At 44.2% G+C, this 25,830-nt stretch overlaps 1 protein-coding gene across 1 annotated transcript in view; it reads left to right on the top strand.

The window, feature by feature from the left end:
* The window catches only part of mttp (microsomal triglyceride transfer protein), a 40,504-nt gene that overhangs the window by 10,796 nt on the left and 3,878 nt on the right, over positions 1-25,830 (top strand). Inside the window, exons 4-16 of the mRNA XM_078411464.1 lie at positions 5,693-5,800; positions 7,097-7,213; positions 7,904-8,043; positions 8,877-9,027; positions 9,196-9,353; positions 12,020-12,188; positions 14,370-14,477; positions 15,966-16,178; positions 17,261-17,472; positions 18,725-18,822; positions 19,606-19,727; positions 20,599-20,826; positions 22,531-22,655. Coding sequence (XP_078267590.1) covers positions 5,693-5,800; positions 7,097-7,213; positions 7,904-8,043; positions 8,877-9,027; positions 9,196-9,353; positions 12,020-12,188; positions 14,370-14,477; positions 15,966-16,178; positions 17,261-17,472; positions 18,725-18,822; positions 19,606-19,727; positions 20,599-20,826; positions 22,531-22,655 — 1,949 coding nt within the window. The remainder of the gene's footprint in view (positions 1-5,692; positions 5,801-7,096; positions 7,214-7,903; positions 8,044-8,876; positions 9,028-9,195; positions 9,354-12,019; positions 12,189-14,369; positions 14,478-15,965; positions 16,179-17,260; positions 17,473-18,724; positions 18,823-19,605; positions 19,728-20,598; positions 20,827-22,530; positions 22,656-25,830) is intronic.

The raw sequence follows: 25,830 nt of genomic DNA, 5'->3' as shown, positions 1-25,830 counted from the left end.
TGGTGTGGTGGGGCCACGGGACATATTTTTTATTTATTCTGATTGAGAATGGAGAAGGCATGATTAGTTAGTTTGCAAATGACACTAAAGTGGGTGATATCGTAAATAGCAAAGATGGTTATCAAAAATAATAGCGGGATCTTGATCAATTGGGCAAATGAGCTGAAGAATGGTGAGTGAAGTTTAATGCCGATGTGCAAGATGTGACAGAGTCTTTTTCCCCAGAGTAGGGAAATCAAGAACCTGAGAACATAGGTTTAAGGTGAGAGGGGAAAGATTTAATAGGAACCTGAGGGGCAACTTTTTTACACAGAGGGTGGGGGGTGCATATGGAACGAGCTGCCAGAGGAAGTAGTTAAGGCAGGTACTATAGCTATATTTAAAAGACATTTGGAAAGGTACATGGAGAGGAAAGGTTTAAGAGTCACATGCGCCAAATGCAGTGAGGTGGGATGTGTAGATATCTTGGTCGGTGCAGCAAGATGGGCTGTCGGCTTGTTTCTGTGCCGAATTACTCTTTGGAGGGTGGCATTGGCTGATAATATGCACATTTATTGTCCCTGGTTGCTACTGAACTGAAGAGACAGTTAAGTGTCAACTACATGAATGTATGTGGAGTCACCTATGGTCCTGGGTGGGTCGGGATGACACATTTTCTTCCCTGAAGGATTCAGTAAGCAGGTTTTTTTCTGGTAATCTCGCAGTTTCACAGTCAGCATTATTAATTTTTACTTTTTATTCCAGCTTTATTTAATAAATTGATTGTTTGAAAGATACAGCATGGAAGCAGGCCATTCAGCCCACCGAGTCCATGCTGACCATTGATCACCCGCTTCTTCTTCTTGCGTTTGAGGCAGCAGAAATTATGTAACGCCCTCCAGGCGCTGTAGCCAGTGCAATGTGCTGTTGTCGAGGGCCGTGAGGTCTACCCCTCCACCAGGGGAACGGAGGACAGCGCAGTCGAAAATGACGTGCTGCGCTGTTTGCTGGTCTGCTCCACACACGCAGGCTGCTGATGAACGCAGCCCCCAACGATGCATATTGGCGTTGAACCGGCCGACCCCTGTGCGGAGCCGGTTCAGGGCGACCCACTCTTTGCGGGGCATGTCTGAGCCGGGTGGGGCTGTGGTGTTCGGTGCGACAGTGAATTGAGGAGGTCGCAAAGTCTGTTCCCAGCTGGTTCTCCATGCTCCTAGTATGTTGAAACCGGAGCCACAGAGGGTCGCTGCATGACGGGAGAAAGGGTGACGAGATGACAGGCGTTGAGGTCCCAGTTGCTGTGAATCCTGGGCGAGGTGGTGCAAAGGATGTTTGGCATCCGATGGGGCCTTGCACACCAGCCTATGAGTGAAGAACTCTCTGCGAAGCTTGGTGGGTGCGATACCTGCGAGCACCGGCAGGAGATCCGTCAGAGTAGGGCGTAGGCAGCCAGTGATGATCCGCATGGTGTCGTTGAGGGTGGCGTCTAGCTTGCTAGTATGAGCGCTGCGGCACCATGCTGGGGCGGCGTACTCAGCGGCGCAGTACACGAGTGCAAGAGCACTGGTTCGAAGAGTAGACTAGTTCTCTGTTATCCCAGTTACTCATCCACTTCCTACACACCAGGGCCAATTTACAGAGGACATTTAACCTACAAACCCTCAAGTCTTTGGGAAATGGGAGGAATACCGGAGTACCCGGAGAAAACCCACACAGTCACAGAGAGAATGTGCAAACTGCACGCAGTCAGCATCCAAGGTCAGGATGGAACCCGGTTCTCTGGTGCTGTGAGGCCGCAGCTCTACCAGCCTCTCCAGTAAGGCAGCGGCTCTACCAGCTGCTCGTGAGGCAGCAGCTCTACCAGCCTCTCCAGTGGCAGCGGCTCTACCAGCCTCTCCAGTGGGGCAGTGGCTCTACCAGCTGCTCCAGTGGGGCAGTGGCTCTACCAGCCTCTCCAGTGGGGCAGTGGCTCTACCAGCTGCACCAGTGGGGCAGTGGCTCTACCAGCCTCTCCAGTGGCAGCGGCTCTACCAGCCTCTCCAGTGGGGCAGTGGCTCTACCAGCTGCTCCAGTGGGGCAGTGGCTCTACCAGCCTCTCCAGTGGGGCAGTGGCTCTACCAGCTGCACCAGTGGGGCAGTGGCTCTACCAGCCTCTCCAGTGAGGCAGTGGCTCTACCAGCCTCTCCAGTGGGGCAGTGGCTCTACCAGCCTCTCCAGTGGGGCAGCGGCTCTACCAGCCTCTCCAGTGGCAGCGGCTCTACCAGCCTCTCCAGTGAGGCAGCAGCTCTACCAGCTGCTCCAGAGGCCGCAGCTCTACCAGCCTCTCCAGTGGGGCAGTGGCTCTACCAGCTGCTCCAGTGAGGCAGCAGCTCTCCCAGCTGCTCCAGTGAGGTCGCCCAGTTGGAATTAAATTCTCCAGTTGCTCTGATTTGATTTTAACGTGCTTTCCAACCAAGGATTAAGGCCTCTGAATGCTGGGGTAGTTAATTATTCATTATTCCCCTGCTAAAACCATCAGGAATATGACCAACCAGAGTTGGAAACCTGATTAACACTGGCATAAAATGTTCAGTTTGCCGTTGCATTAATCACATGGAGAGGCACACGAGTGGGTCTGACCAACCACGGCATACAACATCCAAGGACTCACACTCCAGTCCCCGGACAAATGAAGACTCCAAATTCACCTTGACTTATTGCATCAACCACAACAAGGTATAACTGCTTGATGCTGATGCTAAGTCCAGTGTCATTACCTTTTACCTGGCAACATGATCCCAGGGGACTTGGCAGGTACAGTATCACTTGTGCAGAGCAAATTCTAGGGCCTGTGTTACCTTTTCCACTTTTAATTTTTTGTGTCTCTATGTAATAATATCCTTCTAGCATATATAGGGTTTTCCCAGGGTGGAAATGTCCAAGACGAGAGGGCATGGCTACAAGGTGAGAGGGGGAAAGTTTAATGACAATGTGCAGGCTACGTTTTGGTACACAAGAGTGGTGGGGGCCCGGAATGCACTGCCAGGGGTGGTGGTGGAGGCAGATACGATAGTGGCGTTTAAGATGCTTTTAGATGGACACATGGAAGTGCAGGGAATAAAGGGATATGGATCATGTAGAGGCAGATGAGATCAATTTAACTTGACATCATGTTCAGCACAAACCTTGTGGGCTGGCCCATTCCTGTGTTGTACAGTTCTATGTTCGGAATTGTAAATGATTCTGCAATAACTTTTAGGATGATTGGGCCAATTGGCCAGGCGCAGGCAAGTAGGGCTAGCTCAATCAGGCAACTTGGTCAGCATGGACGATTTGGGCTGAAGGGCCTGTTTCTGTGTTGCAGAGCTCCGACTGTGTTGTAAATGAAAGACTGAGTTTTACAAACTTCGTTGCTGTGCTGGGTTGCTATCTCAGCACCTGTAGGGTGTACTCTAGCACAGTTTTGCAATGCACGATAAGATGTTAATTGCACCCTGAGCAAAGTTCAGCTGAATTATTGGTTAAAAGTCCAAGTCTTGGCTCCCAGAGCATGCAAATATCAGATAACTAACATGGAAGTTCAAAAGACATATGTCCTTCTGCCATATTGCCATACAACATAAAAGGAGGTCATTCAACCCTTTTACAATTCCACTAGCTCACTGAACGATCCTATTCTCTCACATATTTTCACTGGGACCTATTCTCCCCACAATCCTGTCAATCTCCCACAGATACTACTATACTAGGGACAATGTATTGTGGCCAGTTAACCTATGATGTCCTTGGGATGCAAGGAAACCAGAGCATTTAGAGGAAATGCATACAGTCACAGAGAGAATATGCAAAGTCCACGTGAACAGTATCAGAGGTTAGGATTGGACCCAGATTGTTGGAGCTGTGTGGCAGATGCTCTACTACCTGCATCAATCACTATGCTACCCCAATGCTTCACATAGACATTGAACGTAGAACAATACAGCATAGAAACAGGCCCTTCACCCCACAATATCTGTGCTGAACATGATGCCTAGACCAAATCTTCTCTGCCTGCACATAATCCATATCCCCCCATTACCTCCATATCCATGTGCCTATCCAAAAGTTTCTTAAATGCCACTATCTTATCAGCCTCAACCAGTACTCCTGGCAGCATAGCACATTCCTGGCACTCAGTACCCTCTGTGTAACAAAACTTGTCCCGCACATCTTGTTTAAACTTTGCCCTCTCTCACCTTAAAGCTATGCCCTCTAGTAATTGATTTTTTTCCATCCTGGGACACGCCCTGACTGTCTACCCTATCTATGCCTCTCATAATGTTATATACTTCTATTAGAATATACTTCGACCTGTAGCACTAATTGTAAAAGAAAATGGATCTGTGGTTTAACTATTCTCTTTACGAGTGGTCCTCTAGCAAACTCCTACCTTAATTCCAATAGAGATTAATTGGGACAAGCTACACCCCATTCTTCCCGGTGGCTGGTCAGGATAGAATTGCTGCATCTAGGATGTTCTTAACTTTTTGAATCCTTTACAAGCCAGAGGCCAGGATTCATGCCTTTATTCCATCAGAGTTTTGGCAAACATCCCTCATTCATAAAATGATGTGATCCAAACTTCTCTGGTACTTTGCCTAACTTGCATTAACCTGTTCACCCATCACACGCTTTGCTTGACGACCTAAACTTTCAGTCCAGAGCACCGGTTTAAAAATACTTTTTGCTATTTTCAAATCATTGTGTAATTCTCTTCTTTTTTAACATCTTCTCCAGCCAAAAATACTAAGATTTCTCCTGTTTTCCAAACATAACCTTTTGAGCAGCCTCAGTTTTTACACCCCACCAACAGCAGTCATGGTTTTTAACTGCCTGGCCTGAAGTTCTCGAATTATCTTTTTTTTTTCCTTGTTTAAAACCTTTTAAAATCAAGTTTAAGATCACCTGTCAGAATATGTCCTTATGTTGGCTTTGTGTCAATTTTTGTTTTGTTAACTTCAGTTTAGTTTAGTTCATTGTTACATGTACCGAGGTACAGTGAAAAGCTTTTGTTCTGTTTTTTTGTCAGCGGACAGACTATACACGATTAAAATCGAGCCATCCATAGATAAGGGCCTGTCCTACTTAGGTGATTTTTTAGGCGACTACAGGCGTCTAGGCTATCGCCACACGGTCGCCGGGGTGTCTCCTGTATGGGTGTGAGTAGTCGCCAAAGAGTTTTTAGCGTTTTTCTGGTCGTCGCTGGATTTTGAGATGTTTAAAAAATTTCGGCGACTGTTAGTTTGGCGCCAATGATCGTAGCTTCACGTCTCCTGACGTAGGTGCTGTCGTAGGTTGTCGCCAGGTGACGTAGGTTGTTGCCGGTGCTGACTTTGGTGAATTCCATTGGCGACTACCTACGTCAACCGATGACAGGTACCGGCGTCAAAACCGGAGGCCAAAATGATGTGAATTGTCTTCAGTTGTCGCCGACACGGTCGCGGGTAGACGTAGGTTGACTTCAGTTGTTGTAGATTGTTGCCTGCATGGTCGTAGGTTGTCGTAGGCACGGTTGTAGGTGGACGTCCTTAGTCGCGATGATTGGGTCGCCAGTTGTCGGTAGCTTGCCGTAGCTTGACGTCAACTAGGTAGGCACCATCTTGGGTGAAACAATGTTAGATGTTATTACCATATAAATGGTCTTTTGTTGGATGGTTCTTCATTGTTTCTGCTTCTTAATTTTCTCATTCTCCAGGTGAAGACCTTTTACTCATTTTCAAATGAGCCAGTGGTGCTTCAGAATATCAAAAGAGGCCTTGCCAGCTTGTTCCAAGTACAACTCAAATCCACAACTGCCACTGAGGTAAATATTTGATGAAGTGCTCTGTGTATCTGAGGATTTTGTGAATAGGGGTTAACTTTTTGTGAATAGGGGTTAACGAGAGGACAAAATAAATGTGAATTTACCACTGAATATGTCTGAGTCCCTGGAATTAACTAACCTAGTTCATAATCTAACTGATTAGGCAGCCAGACAGGGAGACGCAAGGAACTGCAGATGCTGGAATCTTGAGCAAAACACAAAGTGCTGCAGTAATTCAGCAGAGTTGGAGGGTGTACAATCAGTCTGAAGAAGGGTCCCGATCCGAAAGGTCACATTCTACTGGATGTGTGACATTTAGGGTCGGGACCTGTCTTCAGAATGAAAGTAGGGGGTAGGGGGGTCGGGGAGGAGGTGAAGAGCTAGAGGCGGGCAAAGACCATGAACAATCAGGGCCAACCACAAATAACCTCAGGCAGGGCTTTGCCTGGCAGGTCCATTGTTGGGTAGGGAAGGTATGATCTCAAGAAAAACAATGTGGAAAATTTGGAATGGCGAGGGAGGGGGGAGGGGAGTATGAGATGAATTTACTTAAAATTAGAGAATTCAATATTCATACCGCTGGGTTGTAAGCTACCCAAGCAAAATATGAGGTGCTATTCCTCCAGTTTGCGTGTGACTTCATTCTGACAGTGGAGGAGGACCAGGTCAGTGCGATCAGTAAGATCAGTATGGGAATGGAAAGGGGAGTTCAAATGGTTGGCAACCGGAAGATCCTGTCGGCCAAGGCGGACTAACCGTAGGTGTTCAGCGAAACGGTCACTGAGTCAACGTTTGGTCTCGCCGATGAACAGGAGCCCACATCGGGAACATTGGATGCAGTAGACGAGGTTAGAGGAGGTACACATGAACCTCTGTCTAACCTGAAAGAACTGTCTGGGACCATGGAGTTGAGGGTGGAGGTTTAAGGATACCAGTTACCAATTGCAATCTGTTTCCACACCTCAATTCCATTGACCTCATGAAATGTGTTCACTTTCTATTGGCTATAAGTATTCAGGATACTGGTATTATACGCTAGCTGACCAATGACAGTCTGGTTGGGTCGTTGAGAGACAAGAGGTTTTGATGAAACCTCGAGGAATATTTACAACTGGAGTTGGCACTCTTGTGTGGAATCAAGTTTGCTCCCTCTTTGTTTCGTCTCTAAATCTCTTGCTCATTTAAAAAAAATGTTCAGCTTCTACTCATTTTCCCTTACGTTCTCCTTTTTGTTTTTTCTCTCATCCACATTTCAGTTGTTCTCACTCTGCTCACTCTTCCTCTCATGATCTGTAGGTTGACGTCTCTGGGAAGTGCAAGGTTAACTACCAGGAACACCGCCACCAGCTGACCAAAGTGAAGAAGCTGGACAGCTGCAAGATGGCAAGGAGAGGGTTCAACAGTCACACCAAGGTCAGTGTCTAAAGGACATCTTTCTGCTGGCTTTCTGGCATTTGATGTCTAAATATAATACACAGGTGTATGTAAACATTTGGGAAGCTGGGTTGATTTACAAAGAATGATGTTCAATTTAGAACACAAACATTCTTTAGACAAACTCATTCTCATTCTTTCCTGATCCCTCTCTTTATTGGTGATAAACATTGAATTCTCCAATTTTAGAGAACACTCCACCCATTTCCTCTCCCCACCTAATTTTTCTGACTTCTCCCAATATTCCACCTCCTCTTCATTGTCAAAACCCCTCCCCCCCCCCATCCCCTTCCATCTGTACCCTTCCCTCAGTTCACTCCTCTTCGTTGCGAGAAACACCCTTTTGTCTCCTTTAGTCACCCTTTTGGCTCTTTTTCACCTCGAGCCTTTGTCCACGCATCTGGCAGTAAAAAAAAAATCCTCATCTGATCGTGTGGATAGTATTCAAAATGAAGCTTTTCACTATACCTCAGTACACGTGACAACAATAAATCTAAACCTAAACGTGTCGTACAAGACTAAAAGCAAGAAGCTTGGATCAAAGAAAGAAAAGATGAGATTAAATACAGGGATTCAAAGCTCTATTATAGTTATTTTAAAATGAAAACCTTTGACAATAATCTGAAGAACTTTCAAGATTTTACTGCATGCACTGATTTTGTTTTTCAGGTTTTAGGAGTTAATACCACGTCACTATCAGTGAGCATTTATGTATTGGAGGAGAATTTAATCCATTCAGTATTATCAGAGGAGCGTTATCTGATATCTCTCAATCTCCGACAAGAACTTGCGGTTAAAATTGTATCAATGTAAGCACTCGATATTAATATTTGGACAGGGAACTGAGACTAAAAATAGGTAATGCAAAAAGCAAAGAGTTACTTTCTGCAGCTTCTGTGATGATCAAGGGATGTTCCAAAGGCCTCTACAATCAATGCCATGGCTTCTGTATTGTCACTGTTATTGTTCACAATATGTCAGAACTGAGGTTCGTGTACCATAAAAGTTTTACAAAACTTAGTAAAAAAAGTTTACAAAATTAGGTTCAGATTAGTAGACATTTTGCTAGACATTCTCACTTGTGGTAAATAAATAGTCATGTCTAAATCATCTTTACACCTTGAAAGTGTGGAATATTGGGCATTACAGCACAATGGTGCAGCTGTAGACTTACTGCCTTACAGCGCCAGAGACCCAGGTTCGATCCTGATTAGGGGTGCTGTCTGTACAGACTGTGATCGCTTCGGTTTCCTCCCATATCCCAAAGACGTGCAGGTTTGTAGGTTAATTGGCTTCTGTAAATTGTAAATTGTCCCTGGTATGTAGGATAGCGCTGGTGGTGAGGGTGATTGCTGGTCAGCACAGACTTGGCGGGCCAAAGGGCCTGTTTCTGCGCTATATCTCTAAAACAGAAACCAGCAGTGGATGGAAATCTGAAATAAAAACAGAAAGCTGGAGGTAGTCATCAGGTCAGGCAGCATCTGTAGAAGTAGAAAGAGTCTAAGATCTTTCTGCTTCTTTCTTCACAGGTACTATCTGGCCTGATGAGTATTTCTAGTATTCTTTTCAATTCCATTCATGTACTGCAGTCAGCATGGACTGCAGTGATACTTGCAGTGAAACAATTTCTTTCTTCTTTTAGACAGAAGTTGGAGTTTCTAATGATAGAACCTGGACAGAAAGAAATCCATGGAGATCTGATTAACAGTATTATTAATTCGGTGAATCCCAAGTATGTCCCCATCTCTCTGATTTCTGGAGTCGTCAAAGCAGGATGCAAAGGATGTCCTTCAGTAAGTACTCAAACTGTTATTATATTTTAAAATTCCTCTTGCTTTCACCAGTATGTTATGTTTGGAATGGAATTTGCCAAAGATATATTTTTTCAATCTTTTTCAGCCGGTCAAATTCATATAGTAATCCCTTGAAAAGGTTCAATCAATTTCTCTTTGCCTTTGCAGCTTGTTGAATACTGGCAGTCTATTCGTAATCAGTTGGAGCCGGAGAAACTCACCAAAGCATCTGCCTCAAGGAACTTCTTAACTTTGATTCAGGCTCTGAAAAAAGCTAAGAAGGAAGAGATCCTGCAAATCCTGAGAAATGAGAGTGATAGCAGACTGTGAGTTGCACATATTTCTGCAAATGCATATGTAACTGTTCTTATGAGAACAAAACACATTGTGAGGAACAGGTGCTTCATTTGCAGAATGATGCCGTTTCAGATGATAAATCCTGAGCATACAGGTCAATGCGAATGTTGTGCAGCCTTCTCAAGATGTTTGTTTTCAATTGTTGTTTTCAAATCCCTTCCAAGCTTTATACCACCGAAACAGGCCCTTCGACTCAACCTTGCCCATGTTGACCAAGGTCCCCCATCTCCACTCGTCTCACCTGCCAGTTTTTTGCCCATATCCCTCTAAACCTTTGATATCCATGCACCTGTCCAAATGTCTTTTAAATGTTATTATAGTACCTGCCTCAACTACTTCTTCTGGCAGCTTGTTTCATATATCCATCACCCTCTGTGTGAATAGTTGCCCCTCAGGTTCCTATTAAATCATTCCCCTGTCACCTTAAACCTATATCCCCAGTTGCTTGATTCCCTTTCTCTGGGTAAAAGACTTTGTGCACTTATCCCATCTATTCCCCTCATGATTTTATAGACCTCTATAAGCTCACCCCTCATTCCCTGCGCTCCAAGGAATAAAGTCCTAGCCTTCACAACCTCTCCCTAGAGCTCAGGTCCTCAAGTCCTGGGAACATCTTTATAATTGTCTCTGCACTCTTTCCAGCTTAACAACATCCTTTTTAAAGCAGGGTGACCAAAATTGAACACAATTCTCTAAAAGTGACTTTATCAACGTCTTGTACAACTGTAACACAACATGCCAACTTCTATAATTAATACCCTGACTGATGAATGCTAACGTGCCAAAAACCCTCTTGACCACCCTATCTACTTGTGACACCACTTTCAAGGAACTACATACCTGCGTTCCTAGATCCTGATGTTCACTGTGAATGGTGGTCTAGTCTGATTTCCCAAAATGCAAACCTGGTTTGTTTTAACTTCCCAAAACTGCAACATGTGCACGTTTCTGCATTAAACTCCATTAACTATTCCTCAGCTCACTTGCCCTGCTGGTCAGTGACTTACCTCCTGTGACTTCAGTAGGTACTAAATCATGTGTAGGCAGATAAGAGTTGGTCTTGGCATCATGTTCAGCGCTAATACTGTTGAGCGGAAAGGCCTGTTCCTGTATTGAAATGTTCTGTGTTCTACATTCTAGACTTTGGTGTTTCCTAAACCTTACCACCACTCAGTCTTTTAAAACTTTCCTTAAATGCAACCTCTGCAACTGAGCTATGGGACACGTGTCACCTAGCCTCCTTATTCTGTACCAGATTTTGTTTAGCAATATGTTTGGGATCATGGTCTTGCTGTAGAATGAACAGCCGGCCAATGAGTTTTGGAGTCATTTGTTTGAACTTGAGCAGATAGGATGTGTCTATACATTTCAGAATTCATTATGCTATTACCATCAGCAGTTGTATCATCAATGAAGATAAGTGAGCCAGTACCTTCTTGGATCTTGGGCAGTTCCTTCTCTCCTCCAAACTTTGCTCTTGCCATCACTCTGATATAAGTTAATCTTCGTCTCATCTGTCCACAAGACCTTTTTCCAGAACTGTGGTTGCTTTTTTAAGTACTTCTTGGCAAACTGTAACCTGGCCATTCTATTTTTGCGACTAACCAGTGGTTTGCATCTTGCAGTGTAGCCTCTGTATTTCTGTTCATGAAGTCTTCTGCGGACAGTGGTCATTGACAAATCCACACCTGACTCCCGAAGAGTGTTTCTGATCTGTCGGGCAGGTGTTTGGGGTTTTTCTTTATTATAGAGAGAATTCTTCTGTCATCAGTTGTGGAGGTCTTCCTTGGCCTGTCAATCCCTTTGCGATTAGTAAGCACACCAGTGCTCTCTTTCTTCTTAATGATGTTCCAAACAGTTGATTTTGGTAAGCCTCAGGTTTGGCTGATGTCTAACAGTTTTATTCTTGTTTCTCAGTCTCATAATGGCTTCTTCGACTTTCATTGGCACAACTTTGGTCCTCATGTTGATAAACAGCAATAAAAGTTTCCAAAGGTGATGGAAAGACTGGAGGAAAGACTAGGTGCTGAGAGCACTCTTATACCTACATTAAGGAGGCAATTAAACACACCTGAGCAATTACAAATGCCTGTGAAGCCATGTGTCCCAAACATTATGGTGCCCTGAAATGGGGGGACTATGTATAAACACAGCTGAAACCAAAATGTATAAAAATACCCTTTAACAAAATCTGACAATGTGCACTTTAACCACTTGTGATTTTTTTTTCCACTACAACTCTCAAATTGTGGAGTACAGAGGCAAATAAATAAATGATGGGTCTTTGTCCCAAACATTTTGGAGGGCACTGTATGTCTTTCTTGTGACCATGTGAGATTTCTCTGGGTGCTCTGGTTTCCTCCCACATTCCAAAGCCGTGTAGGTTAATTGGCTTCTGTAAATTGTTCCTACTGTGTAGGGTAGAAGTAGTGCACAGGTGATCGCTGATCGGCATGGACTTGGTGGACCGAAAGGCCTGTTTCCACGCTGTATCTCAAAAAATAAATTAGTACCTATCATAGTATTTATTAAAATCTGTCAGAAAGAGAATTTGCTAGGAAGACCTACTATACTTACCTCTTCTTGCGAAGGTCTATAAACATTTCCACTCACCTGCTGCCTCTCTCCCTTACAGCCCCCCGCTAGTCGATGCTGTAACCTCTGCTCACACTGCTGCTTCTTTGGCAGCGATGCTGGAGTTCCTTGATTTCCGAAATGACAGCAGCTTCATCCTGCAGGAGAGGTTCCTGTATGCCTCTGGCTTTGCCTCTCATCCCACAGAAGAATCGCTCAAAGCCTTAATGGTTAGTATTTTTAGTTCTACAATTGGTTCACAGCCAGATTTGTCAACGTATCAGCATTAACGGTCTTTTAAATTTACCTTCTAATTATCGCCTTCCGCTTGGTACCAAAGGTTTATGGCATGTGGGTGCCTGGAGTCATGTCCTTTGTCCAATTGGACAGTAAGGCTAACCAAAGTTTAGGATCTTGCCATCGATCAGTTTGATTTTTTTGATTTGATATTGCAGGCTCAGAAAGTGCCCCTTCCGATCTCCTTCCCACCATCACAAAGCACCAAAATAATTGCATACTCTCTCCTCAGTGAACACTCCTCACTCTCTCTTCTCCCCTTTCCCTTCAGACAAGAGGTACAAAACTTTGAAAACGCACACCTCCAGATTCAGGGACAGTGTCTTCCCAGCTGTTATCAGGCAACTGAACCATCATATCTACAACTAGAGAGGGGTCCTGACCTCCCATTTACCTAATTGGAGACCTTTAAATTATCTTTAATCAGACGTTATCTTGCACAAAATGGTGCTCCCTTTAGTCTTTTCTTTGACTAGATAGCATCGAAAATGCTTTTCACTGTACCTTGGTACACCTGACAATAAGAAACTAAACTAAACTCACATTCTGAGTACTATGGTTACATATCTGCTGTGCTGCTGCATGTAAAAATGTTATTGTTTTGTTTTGGGACATCTATATACTAAAACTCTCGTTTGTTTGTTTATTTGTGATCAAACTACATCCAAAACGGTACACGATAGCTTGACAATTTTAGGCCCACCTTACTCACTGTCAGCGCTTTACTGGCAAAGCAAGTAGTTTTATTGAAATCGGTGTTATATTTTTTAAGTTATTCACATTTTAAAGTTTAAATCTATCTCCTAGGGAGGGAGGGGGAGGGAGGTGGGGGAGAGGGAGGGAGGGGAGAGGAGAGGAAGGTGGATAAGGGGGGTTGAGGGGGATGGAGAGGGGGAAGGAGAAGTGGGGAGGGGAGGGGGAGGGGGAGGGGAGGGAGGGGGGTAGGAGAGGGTGCTGCACCAATGCAAGAGAGGTTTGGGCCCAACGGGTCCACTTGGTCTAGTATGACAATAAAATTCTCTTGCTTCTTCTTATTAACCGGATTATTGATGTTACCAAAGAACAATCTTTTAACAATTTCACCTTAAAACAACATATTTTAAGGTGAGGGGGGAAAGATTTAATAGGGACCTGAGGGGCAACTTTTTTACACAAATGTTGGGAGGTATATGAAACAAGCTGCCAGAGAAGGTAGTTGAAGCAGAAACATTTAGACAGGTACATGGATTGGATAGGTTTAGTGTGATACAGACCAAATGCAGGTGGGACTAGTGTAGATGTTGGTCAGCATGAGCAAGTTGGGCCGAAGGGTCTGTTACCACACTGTATAACACTAGGCCTAATCAGGTATTAAAGCTACATACACTTGAGAGTAGAAATGTGAGTTTTTTTAAATATTAAGGGTTTCCTGTTAAAAAGAAAATTAGATGCAGATCTTCACCTGTTCATGGGATACATGGATCGCTTCAGACAAGCCTGACATTTATTGGCATTCCCGAGCACCTCTTGAACTCAGTGGTTTGTTCAATCAGGTCAGAAAGCAGGTACGAGCTCAGGGCGGTTCTGGAGTCACCGGGCAGCAGTGTGATCACTGACCAGAAAATGATCGGGTAAACCATTGTGAATGTTTTTTTTGAGGATTAAATGTGGACTCTGGGGACTTCCACCTGAGAGACAGAGGTTCATTGTACTATTTGACCAAATAAAACTTGAAGTTATAAACAACATGACCCCCTCCTGATGTCCAAGTTTCAGTCAAATAATTGTTCTAATGTTACACTTTCACTAGTCAATGTGCTGTTTTCTAACCCAGTCACTATTAAATACAAATAAAGGTACAAAGTGCTGGAATAACTCAGCGGGTTAGGTAGCATCCCTGGGGAACATGAATACATGGCATATTGGGTTAAGATCTCTCTTCAGATGGTGCAGACTTGAATCATCACCTTTCCATGTTCCCCAGAGATGCTGCCTGACCCACTGAGTTACTCCAGCACTTTGTGTCATATTTTGCATTTTGTAAAACAGTATCTGCAATTCCTTGTTTCTACTATTGTGTAGTAACTGCGTTCACTTTTAATATTTGAGTTTTTTGTCAATTATTTTTTTCACAGGGAATACTTAATGGAAAAATTGGGAGTAACGATATCCGAGAAACTGTTGTTATTATCATCGGGGCCCTTGTCAGAAAATTCTGCAAGAGAGGACAGTGTGAATTACCGGTGAGTACAGAGAATTACTCAGGTGTGGCTGTGGTTTTCTTTAGAGAGAGAATTACATCAGGTAGCAGAAAGCCAATCTATGTGATCAACAAATCTATATTTGTCTGAAGAAGGGTCTCGACCCGAAACATCACCCATTCCTTCTCTCCTGAGATGCTGCCTGACCTGCTGAGTTACTCCAGCATTTTGTGAACAAATCTATATTGATGTTTATGTCCCTCCGTGAATCTTTTCCCAGCCATTTTAAGCCATTGAGAAAATATCCTTTCTTTTCTTCTACATGTTTACTTAGCTTTTCCTAATAAGCATCTGTTCTTTCACAATCTTTGCCATCTCTGGATGAGCACAACCCAACAAAGGGCATTTAAACAGTGAAAATCACAAGTGGTTCTACCGAAACACGATCAACAGCATAAAGGATTATCATCTAGCTCATTGGAGACCCTCGGACTATCTTTAATCAGACTTTACTGGACTTTATCTTGCACTGAATGTTATTCCCTTTATCCTGTATCTGTACACTATGGTCAACTTGTTGCAATCATGTATAGTCTTTCTGCCGACAACAATAAAGCTTTTCACTGTACATCGGTACACGTGACAAAAAAACTAAACTATTGATTGGGAAATGATCAATATGACTGTCTAAGGGGTAAGATTGAAGTTCCACCTTGTAGGAAAGGAGGAGTAGAGAGTTTAGGGAGTTAACCAGTCCTCTCAAAAAGTTAATTTGCAAGTCGAATCAGTAGTAAGGAAGGCAAACACAATGCTTGCATTGATTTCAAGAGGGCTAGAATACTAGAATATAAAAACAGGGATGTAATGCTGATGCTCTGTAAGGCGCTGGTCAGGCCACATTTGGAGTATTGTGAGCAATTTTGGGCACCATATCTGAGGAAGGATGTGCTGGCTCTGGAGAGGGTCCAAAGGAGGTTTACAAGAATGATCCCAGAAATGAGTGGGTTAACATATGATGAGCGTTTGACGGCACTGGGCCTGTACTAGCTGGAGTTTAGAAGGATGAGGGGGGACCTAATTGGAACTTTTCGAATAGTGAAAGGCTTGGATAGAATGGATGTGGAGAGGATGTTTCCACTAGTGGGAGAGTCTAGGACTAGAGGTAATAGTTGCAAAATTAAAAGGAGTTTCCTTTAAGAAAGAGATGAGGAGGAATTTCTTTAGTCAGAGGGTGGTGAATCCGTGGAATTCTGCCACAGAAACCTGTGGAGACCAAGTCAATGGATTTTTTTAAGGCAGAGATAGATAGATTCTTGATTAGTATGGATGTCAAGGGTAATGGGGACAAGGCAGGAGAATGGGGTTACGAGAAAGAGATAGATCAGCCATGATTGAATGACGGAGTAGACTTGATGGGCCAAATGGCCTAATTCTGCTCTTATCACATGACCTTTCTTAAGCAAATGGAACTTATATTGCATAATGTATTTTAAATTTCAGTATCTGACATTGTAACTTTTTTCATTTCAGATAGTGATTAAAGCAAAGGAAATGATACTGGAAGGGGCAAAAGCAGCGACAAAGGAATCTGAGATTCTGATGTACCTTCTTGCTTTGAAGAACGCCCTCCTTCCTAACGCAGTTCCCATTTTACTGAAACATGCAGAGGCTGGCTCTGGACCTGACAGTAACATTGCAGTCTCTGCTATCCAGATATATGAGCAGCAATTCATCACAGATGAGGTGAGATTCCACATCACTATCACGCTCATCGAATTTTAACACTAAGAAGACCATTGGTGGACCATTAGTTACAGACGTTGGTGAGGCCACATTTAGAATCTTGTTCAGTTTTGGTCACCATGTTATAGGAAAGATGTTAAGCTGGAAAGGATGCAGAGAAGATTTATGAGGATGTTGCCAGGACTCAAGGGGCTAAGCTGTAGGAAGAGGGCAGGCTCTGACTTTATTCCTTGGAGGGCAGGAAGGTGAGGGATATAAAATCATGGGGGGGAAAGGATTGGGTAAATGCACAGTCTTATGCCTAGAGTAGGGGGATCGAGAACCAGAGGACATAGGTCTAAGGTGAGGGGGATAGATTTGCCCATGGGAGGGTGGTGACCTGTCCTTGTCTTGAACAACTTGAATCTTTCCAGTGAAGAATTGCCAATTAGATCAATCTCGAAATTTGATCTGTTGACATTGAAAGAATAGTGATATATTTCCAAGTCAAGATTAATTTGCACTTTTGTGGTCCTTGCGTACACTTGCTGTTCTTGTCCTTTTTCAGAGTCCTACAGCAAGGGAATAGACCCCTCGGCCTGACCCATCCATGCTGACCAAGATGCCACATCTCAGATAGTCTTATTTGCTTGCGTTAGGCCCATATCCGTCTGAACCTTTCCTACCCATGTACCTATCCAAGTCTTTTAAATGTTGTTATAGTACCTGGCTCAACTATCTGCTGGCAGCTCATACCCACCACCTTCTGAGTGGAAAAAGTTGTCTCTAAGGTTCCTGTTAAATCTTTCCCCTCTTCACCTTAAACCTATATCCTCAAATTCTTGATTCCCCTGCGCTGGATAAAAGACTCTGTGCATTCTCATTGACTGTTCCCTTCATGATGATTTTGTACATCTCTATAAGATTACCCCTCAGCCGCCTGATCTCCAAGGAATAGCCTCTCCCGATAGCTTAGGCCCACAGGTCCTGGCAAAATCCTCACAAATCCTCTCATGATTTTTATACACCTTTTTGGTATCGGGTGTCGTGTGCTTAGAAGGTGTTGTTGGAGGAACTCTCAGTCATGTTTTGTTTCTGACCAGGTGAAAAAGGTAATGAACAGGATCTACCATCAAACCCAGGGGATCCATGAGAAGACAGTGCGTGTGGCTGCTGCAGATGTCATCTTCAACAACAACCCCTCGTACATGGAGGTTAAAAACATTCTCCTCTCCATCAGCGAACTGGCGCCTGAGATGAGCAAATATTTACTCGCAAAGATTCAGGACATTCTCCGCTTTAAACTTCCGGGCAGGTAAATGGAAATTTTGTGTTTTAACATAGCAGTGAGTTTTTGTGATATGAAAGCTTGGCAGAAACAGATTCAACACTTAAAGGGAGGATTGGGGGGACCTGTAGAAAGGATTAATTGACAAGCTCTCCAAAGGACAGGAACATGACACTGGCCTCCTTTGTTTACTTTAGAGATATAGTGTGGAAACAGACCTTTTGCGTCCGTGCCGACCAATGATCACCCTCTACACTTGCACTATCCTAAACACTAGGGACAATTTACAATTTTACCGAAGCCAATTAACCTACAAATTTGTACGTCAATGGAATGGACATTCTCCTCTCCATCAGCGAACTGGCGCCTGAGATGAGCAAATATTTGAGAAAAAGATTGAACCCAGGTCTCTGGTGCTGTAAGGCAGCAACTCCACCACTATGCCACTGTGCCATTCCTATATAACTCTATTATATCTCCATGAACAACTTGGGACACTTTTGTATATTAACGACTCTACAAAGGAATATCATGTCTAAATTAATTTAGTAACACTTTTCTGAGGCTGCTATTAAAGTTGCCAGTACCTTGACACTTTAAAGCACGCCTCGTCATCATGGATCACCCACTGCCTTCTTTCTCATTAGTGGTGGGATTCTCCTCAGAGTTGATGTCAGGATCCTTCCTTATACGGTAAATAAGATCTAAGGAGGAAGCTAAGCTGGAGACTTATAGACAATAGACAATAGGTGCAGGAGTAGGCCATTCGGTCCTTCGAGCCAGCACCGCCATTCAATGTGATCATGGCTGATCATTCTCAATCAGTACCCCGTTCCTACCTTCTCCCCATACCCCCTGACTCCACTATCCTTAAGAGCTCTATCTAGCTCTCTCTTGAATGCATTCAGAGAATTCCGTTTTCTCTCTCTCTCCTTTCTTAAAAAGTGGGACAACATTAGCTACCCTCCAATCCACAGGAACTGATCCTGAATCTATAGAACATTGGAAAATGATCACCAATGCGTCCACAATTTCTAGACTTCATGTGATTAGGCTGTGATCATTTCCTTGAGTCCATTCAGACAAAAGAAAATCATGAGGATTACGTGCTCGAAAACTATACAGGTTACCTTAAAACTTATCATAGTTTATTTTTACTTTTCTTTAGCTCAAAGTTTGTTTTTGAGTATGGTCAGTAGAACTAATTCTGGAGGCCTCTCGAGATCTTGCATTCGGCTAAAATGTAAAGACTACCTGTTTCTTACTCTATTGTTTGCAGTGACATGGTGTGGAAGGTTCTGAAAGACACCGTTGTCCACAACTACGACCGTTTCTCCAAGATTGGTTCCTCATCAGCCTACTCGGGATACATGAAACGTATGTTAAGCCTTCTATTGCTGGCATAATAAAACATCCATTGATGCCTGACAGGATCATTGTCCATTTGGTACTGAAATTCATACAAATGACGAAGAGTTTAGCCTGTCTGAAAGGGTTCAAAGATCACCTTAAAGGAGGACAGCAATAAATGAAGATGGTGGGGTTTAAGAGGGTAATTTAGAGACAATGGCTTTGGCACTTGAAGGCCTGTCCATTGTAGTTGGATCGATTAAATTTAGGATACAAAGAGACCAGAGCCAGAGGAGAATGGAGATCTTGTTGAGTTATGGGATCAAGGAAATTGTGATGATACAGAGGGACAAGTTGGGAGGGTGAGAATATTTTAGTTGGCTTCTGGCCAGGCCAGAAAGAGGGAAGTCGGCAGGCACGGTTGGAGGCGAGTTAAAGTATGGTCAGAAGAATCAATCAGCAAATTGAGGTGATTCACTCGCACTGGACAACATCACAGCTCCTGCCTGCGCTGCATTAGGTCCCACACAAGAGTATGAGCAGGTTGGGATGGGAGGGCGAGAGGGCGGGACTCTTATGCTGTCACCCTTGGAGCAACATAAGTCAGCAACGCAAGAAAACTAAAGACCGAGTGAACTCCTTAAGAGAAAATCCATTAGCTTCTGGAAGCATGGTATCATGTTGCATGTCTGTTGCATGTCATGTTGCATGGTATCATGTTGCATGTCATGGTATCATGTTGCATAACTGTTCCATGGCAGTTTGCACATTGTCTGTGGGATGATTCACTGGGGATTCCTTGTGTTTCAGAGGGCACTGACTCTGCATCCACCTACAGCCTGGACATCTTGTACTCGGGCTCGGGCATCCTGAGAAAGAGCAACATGAACATCTTTGTCCTCAGCCAGGAATCACAACTGCATGCTACCCAGGTACGTGGAACTGCACGCTCTGGTTCTCACTGGGTGGAGTTGTTCACCCATAATGGCTGGAACCCCTTTTGTTGACCGGGGACAAGGCAGTCCTCCCATGGGGTGGCCGAGGAATTGGAAGCCTGCACAGAGAACCTAGAACAGCACAGGCCACAAAGTGCTGGAGTCACTCAGCAGGTCAGGCAGCATCTGTGGAGAACATGGAGAGGTGACGTTTCAGGTCGGGACCCTTCGACAGACTGATTGTAGGGGGGGAGGGGGAGAAGAAAGCTGGAAAAGTGGAGAGGCAGGACAAAGAATGGCAAATAATAGGTGGATATAGACGAGGGGGAGGGGAGGCGTGTTGATAGGCAGATGGTTGGAACAAAGGGCAGGAAAAGGTATGAGACAGGATTGAAGAGTTGCAGATTGTAATGCCGGAGAGAGGAAAGTAACAGGGAGGGAGGTGGAGGGGAGAAATAAGTGTGAGTCCAGGTGGGGCACGGGAGGGAAAGGGGTGGGGGGGGGGGGGGGGGGGCTGTTTGGGGGAGAACGTGGGGGGGGGGGGGAGTGTTAGTTAGAGGTTCTTTAAAATTGGAGAATTCAACTACCCAAGCAGAATATGAGGTGCTATTCCTTCAGTTTATGTGCGGCCTCATTCTGAGCCATTGAATTCCTCCAGCACTTTGTGTCCTTTTGTGTATTAAGAAGCATTGGCAGTTATTTGTTTCTACGTAGAACAGTACAGCACAGCACAGCCCTACGGCCCATAATGTTTGTGCTGAACATGATGCCAAGTTAAACGGAGTTCATGCGGTGATAAACTTTGTCGTCATTCCATTCAAACGGTGTGAGTTATCCAGTGATGATTTACTGTGATTTTCTTCCCCAGGTTGTGATTGAAGCTCAGGGATTAGAGAGTTTAATAGCTGCCGCCCCAGATGAAGGGGAGGAGAATCTCGAGTCCCTGGCCGGTATGTCTGCTGTGCTGTTTGATGTCCAGCTCAGGCCTGTCAACTTCTTTCGAGGCTACAGTGACTTAATGGCCAAGATGTTCACCACGACCGGTGAGCCAATGAGTGTGGTCAAAGGGCTCATCCTGCTCATCGATCATTCCCAGGTATCTGTCTGTCTCACAAAGTCTTTCATTTTAGGGCGACACACTGGTGCACCTGGTACAGCCGCTGCCTCACAGCATCAGAGACTGAGGTTCGATCCTCACCTCACGTACTGACTGTGTGGAGTTTGCATGTTCCCTGTGAATGCGTGGGTTTCCTTTGGGTGTTCCAGTTTCCTCCCACATCCCAAAGATATACAGGTTTGTAAGTTAGTTGTCCTCTGTAAATTGCTCTGAATGTGTGGGGAGTGGATGAAAGTGGAATAACATGGAACTAGTGTGAACAGATGATCATTGGTCGGCATGGACTTGGTGGGCCGAAGGGCCTGCTTCAAAGGTTCAAAGGTATTTTATTGTCACGTGTTCCAATTAAGGTACAGTGAAACTCGATTTACAATAGTCATATCAGAAAAAGCAACAAAGCACACAACTACATAAAAGTCAACATAAACATCCACCACAACGGATCCCCACATTCCTCACTGTGATGGATGGCAATAAAGTCCAATCTTCTTCACTCTTTATTCTTTATTCTTCCATGCTGTACCTCTAAACTAAACTAAGGTTCTGTTTTAATTATCAAGAAATATCCACAATACTTTCTTTTAATATAGATCTTAATCTGTATATATATATTTTTTAATTAACGTTGGCTCGTGGCAAAAAGACTCTATGTGACTCTTCCCATAACAATCACCCACATAAAGGAATATCCACCCAGGTTAGATCAATTTACCTGTCCATATCCATCTAAACAATTCCAATCAAATATGTCTTAAATGTCTATCAGGTCTCCCCTCTGACTTTGAAAGACCAGAGAAAATCACAAGGAAGCTTGACTCCTCTACCACTTTCTCTGGCAGCTTGGTCCAAAGGAATCCATCTGAGGAAGCAAAGGGATCGTTGCTGTCTTAGTCAAGACTCAACCTCAGGACCCTGAAAACGATGACGTTTCAGGAGTCTGAAAACTGTGATGTCCAGGTTCAGGAACAGCTTCTTCCCAACAACCATATTGAACACTACAAAGTCCAACTAAACTCCAAACTACAAACTGCCTGGGTTGCATTAAGGTTTTTGGGCTTTGTTTTGATTTGACATGATATTGGGTTTTTTATTTATCAAACTTTTTTTGGTTTTGTTCATTATATTATCTATTGAGCACTGTGTTTACAAACCTGTAGTGCTCCTGCTGCTGCTGCAAGTAAGAATTTAATTGTTCAATTTCAGGACATACGACAATAAAACACTCTAGACTCTCTTGATTCTTGACTCTTTGCCTTCACAGATGCTGCCCAACCTGCTGGTTTCTCCAGCAGTTAATCTTTCCCTCTAGATTACATCACCTGCAGTCCCTGGAGTCACCATCATTGGTGTCAAGTTAGTTTTGACAGATTTGAGGCAAAATTGAACCCCGGGTGGCACAGTGGTAGAGTTACTGCCTTGCAGCACCAGAGACCTGGGTTTGATTCTGACTATGGGTGCTGTCCGTTAGGCCATGGGTTTTCTCTGGATGCTCCAGTTTCTTTCCACACTTCTAAGATGTACAGGTTTCTAGATTAATTGGCTTTGGTAAAATTGTAAATTGTCCCTGGTGTGTGGGATAGTGCACGGTGTGATCGCTGGCCATGGACTCGGTGGGCCGAAGGGCCTGTCTTCACGCTGTATCTCTAAAATCTAAAGTAAAGGCTCAATTTCTTTTTGTTTCAGGTCCTTCCATTACAGTCAGGACTGAGAGCAGCCGTGGATTTCCAAGGGGGTTTGGCCATTGATATCTCAGGTGGAATGGAGTTCAGCCTATGGTACCGAGAGTCTAAAACCACCGTCAGCAACAGGTACGAGGCTTCACTCCTCCCTGTGGCCTGCTTAACATCAGGTGGTGCTTATTGGAATAGTACAGGAACAGAAGGCAGTTGTGTGGCTCCCTCCAATCTGTTCTACCTTTTAAGCAGTTCATATCTAGACTTTAGACTTTAGGGATACAGCGTGGAAACAGGCCCTTTGGCCCACCAGGACATTATGTTACATTTGCACATGATATTGGTAAGGCTACACTTGGAGTACTCTGTTCAGTTTTGGTCATCTATAAGAAACATGACATTAAGCTGGAAAGAATGCAGAGAAGATTTACAAGGATGTTGCCAGGACTCGGGGGACTGAGCTATAGGGAGAGCTTGGGCAAGCTAGGACGTTATTCCTTTGAGCACGGGAGGCTGATGGGTGATCTTATAGAGGTATATAAAATCATGAGGGGAACAGATAGGATGAATGCACAGAGTCTGTTACCCAGGGCAGGGGAATCAAAAATGAGAGGACATAAGGCAGGGGTTCCCAACCTTTTTCGTCCCTTTTTACCCCTTTGGAACTTTTCGAAAGTAAATTTACCCCCATCCTGTTTTGTTCAGTAATTTGAGTTTACACTTCTACCATAATAAAGCAACCGACAAAGGGGAAATTTTAAAATACTGTTTTTAACATTATTATTTTAAGTTCAAATATCAATAATAATAGCACATAACAATGTTATTTCACTTATTTATGAACAACTAATGATGAACAGATACCGGTACACCAGAACCACACACAGTCAGTCAATATGTACAAATCCACTTCCTGGGTAGGCAAAAGATACCCTCTTGGGGGTAGATTTACCCCAGGTTGGGAACCCTTGACATAAGGTGAGTGGGACAAGATTTAATACAAATCTGAGGGACAACTTTTCCACATGATGAGTATATAGAATGAGCCACCAGATGAGGTAGTTGAGGCAGGCACTATTATATTATCTATTGAGTACTGTGTTTACACACCTGTTGTGCTGCTGCTGCTGCAAGTAAGAATTTCATTGTTTGAACACTTGGACAGGTACATGGATAAGAAAGGTTCAGAGGGATATTAAGCTCACCGATGTATTTACATTTAACTCCCACTGCCCTTGTGTTAGAGAGGTTCCCAACATCATCCCCAAATGACATTGCTCCCATTTTGAGCGTCTACGTCCTGTTCTATGCAGACTCCGTCCGCACCACCAGAGGAAAGAAGTTATATCTAGCGTATCAAATAACTTCATCGTTTTTATTGGATTATATCTTAATGTACACTCAGACAAATGCCAGTTTAGTTTATCCACCTTGTTCTCATAATCTAACCCTGTGGAACATAGAACATGAAACAGTACAGCACGAACAGGCCCTTCGGCCCACGAATCCATGCTGAACATGATGCTAAATTCAACTAATCTCTACCTGCATGTGATCCATAACACTCCGTTCCCTACATGTTCATGTGCCCATCTAAAAACCATTTAAATACCGCTATTGCATCTGCCTCCACCACCGCCCTAGGCAACACATTCCACACATCGCCTTTAAACTTCTTTCCTCTGACCTTAAAGCCATGCCACCTAGTCTTTGACATTTCCACCCTGGATAAAAAAGTTCTGATCGTCTACCCGATCAATGCCTCTCATAATTTTAGAAACTTCCTCAGGATACCCCTCAACCTCCAACACTCAAGATGAAGAGAGGGGCAAGCTGTAGATGTTGGTATATTTAGTAAATGTGCTTGGAATAGAGAGAATACTTGGAACCTGTGCTCCACACTTGTTTGTTCTTGGTGTGTATGCTTGCTTGGTGAGACAGGTAACTGATGCATTTTAAAGCAGCTGTACAATGGTTGCTACGTACTATCAGTGTTTCTCGGTTTACTTTCCATCGGAATCTGCACTGATGTCAGTCTAACTTGCGAGGGATGTAATGCAGCACAAACAGGAGAGCAGCTGGAGGCACTCAGCAGGTCACTCAGCAACTGCGGAGGGAAGTGGACAGTCAACATTTTGGGACAAGACCCTTCATTCAGGATGAATGAGCAGGGAAGTAGCCAGGGCAAAGGGGTGAAGAGAGATGGTGCAAGAACAAGCAAGCGATAGAGGAGATTGATTGGCAGAGAACGGTGAGGTGTGGGAGGGAAGGGTGCAGATAGCTCCAGAGGCTGGAAGTGATAAGGGGAGGACAAAAGGCTGCAGAGTTTGGAATATGATAGGAAGGGAAGATGATGAATGGAACTGAATGAGGGGTTGCGACAGGTGGGACCAACAGAGGGAGTGCTGAGTCATAGGGAAGGAAGGGGATCCAGTGGGAGGAGTGTGTGGGGCAGGGGCAGGATGATAGTAAGACGGGAAGAAAGGTATGTAAAAAAGGAACAGGGAAAAGAGAGAGAAAAGGACAGAGGGGGTGTGGATTATTTGAAATTGGAGAATATAATGTACATGCTGTTGGGTTGTAGACTACTAGGTGGCATATGAGGTACTGTTCCTCTAGTTTTGCCTCACCTTGACGTGGAAGAGGCAGAGGACAGACAGGGTGGTGTAGGAAGGGAGAGATGAATTAAAATGGCTGGGAACCAGGAGATTCAGATGGTTACAGTGGCTAGTACAGTTACTTGGCAAAGCATTTGCCAACTCTGGTCTCGCTGGTGTAGAGGCCACATTGAGAGCACCAAATTCCTTAGAACATAGAACATTACAGCACAAGAACAGGCCCTTTGGCCCACAATAATGTGCTGAACATAATGCCAAGACCATAACTTATGTTCCTGCACATAACCCATATCCTCCATTCCCTGCTTATCCATGTGCCTATCTAAAAGTAAATGCCACTCATGTACCTGCCTCCACCACCACCCCTGGCAGCGCATTAACCTTTGTGTAAAAAAACTTGCCCCGCGCATCTTTAAATTTCGTCTCTCTCACCTTAAAGCTATGCACTCTCGTATTTGATATTTCCATCCTCGGAGAAAGGTTCTTACTGTCTACCCAATCTATGCCTCCCATAATTATATATACTTCTACCAGGTCTCCGCGCACCCTCCGGCCTTCGAGAAAAACACTCCAAGGCTATCCATGCTCTCCCAGTACCCCTAATCCAGGCAGCATTCTGGTAAACCTCCTCTGCACCCTCTCCAAAGCCTCTATGTCCTTCCTGTGATGGATGAACCATAACAGGGCACAAT

The sequence above is a fragment of the Rhinoraja longicauda genome, chromosome 1, assembly GCF_053455715.1.
Source record: "Rhinoraja longicauda isolate Sanriku21f chromosome 1, sRhiLon1.1, whole genome shotgun sequence".
Taxonomy (NCBI): Eukaryota; Metazoa; Chordata; class Chondrichthyes; order Rajiformes; family Arhynchobatidae; genus Rhinoraja; species Rhinoraja longicauda.
The sequence above is the reverse complement of the archived record's forward strand: the minus strand, read 5'-3'. Positions and strand labels throughout refer to the sequence as shown.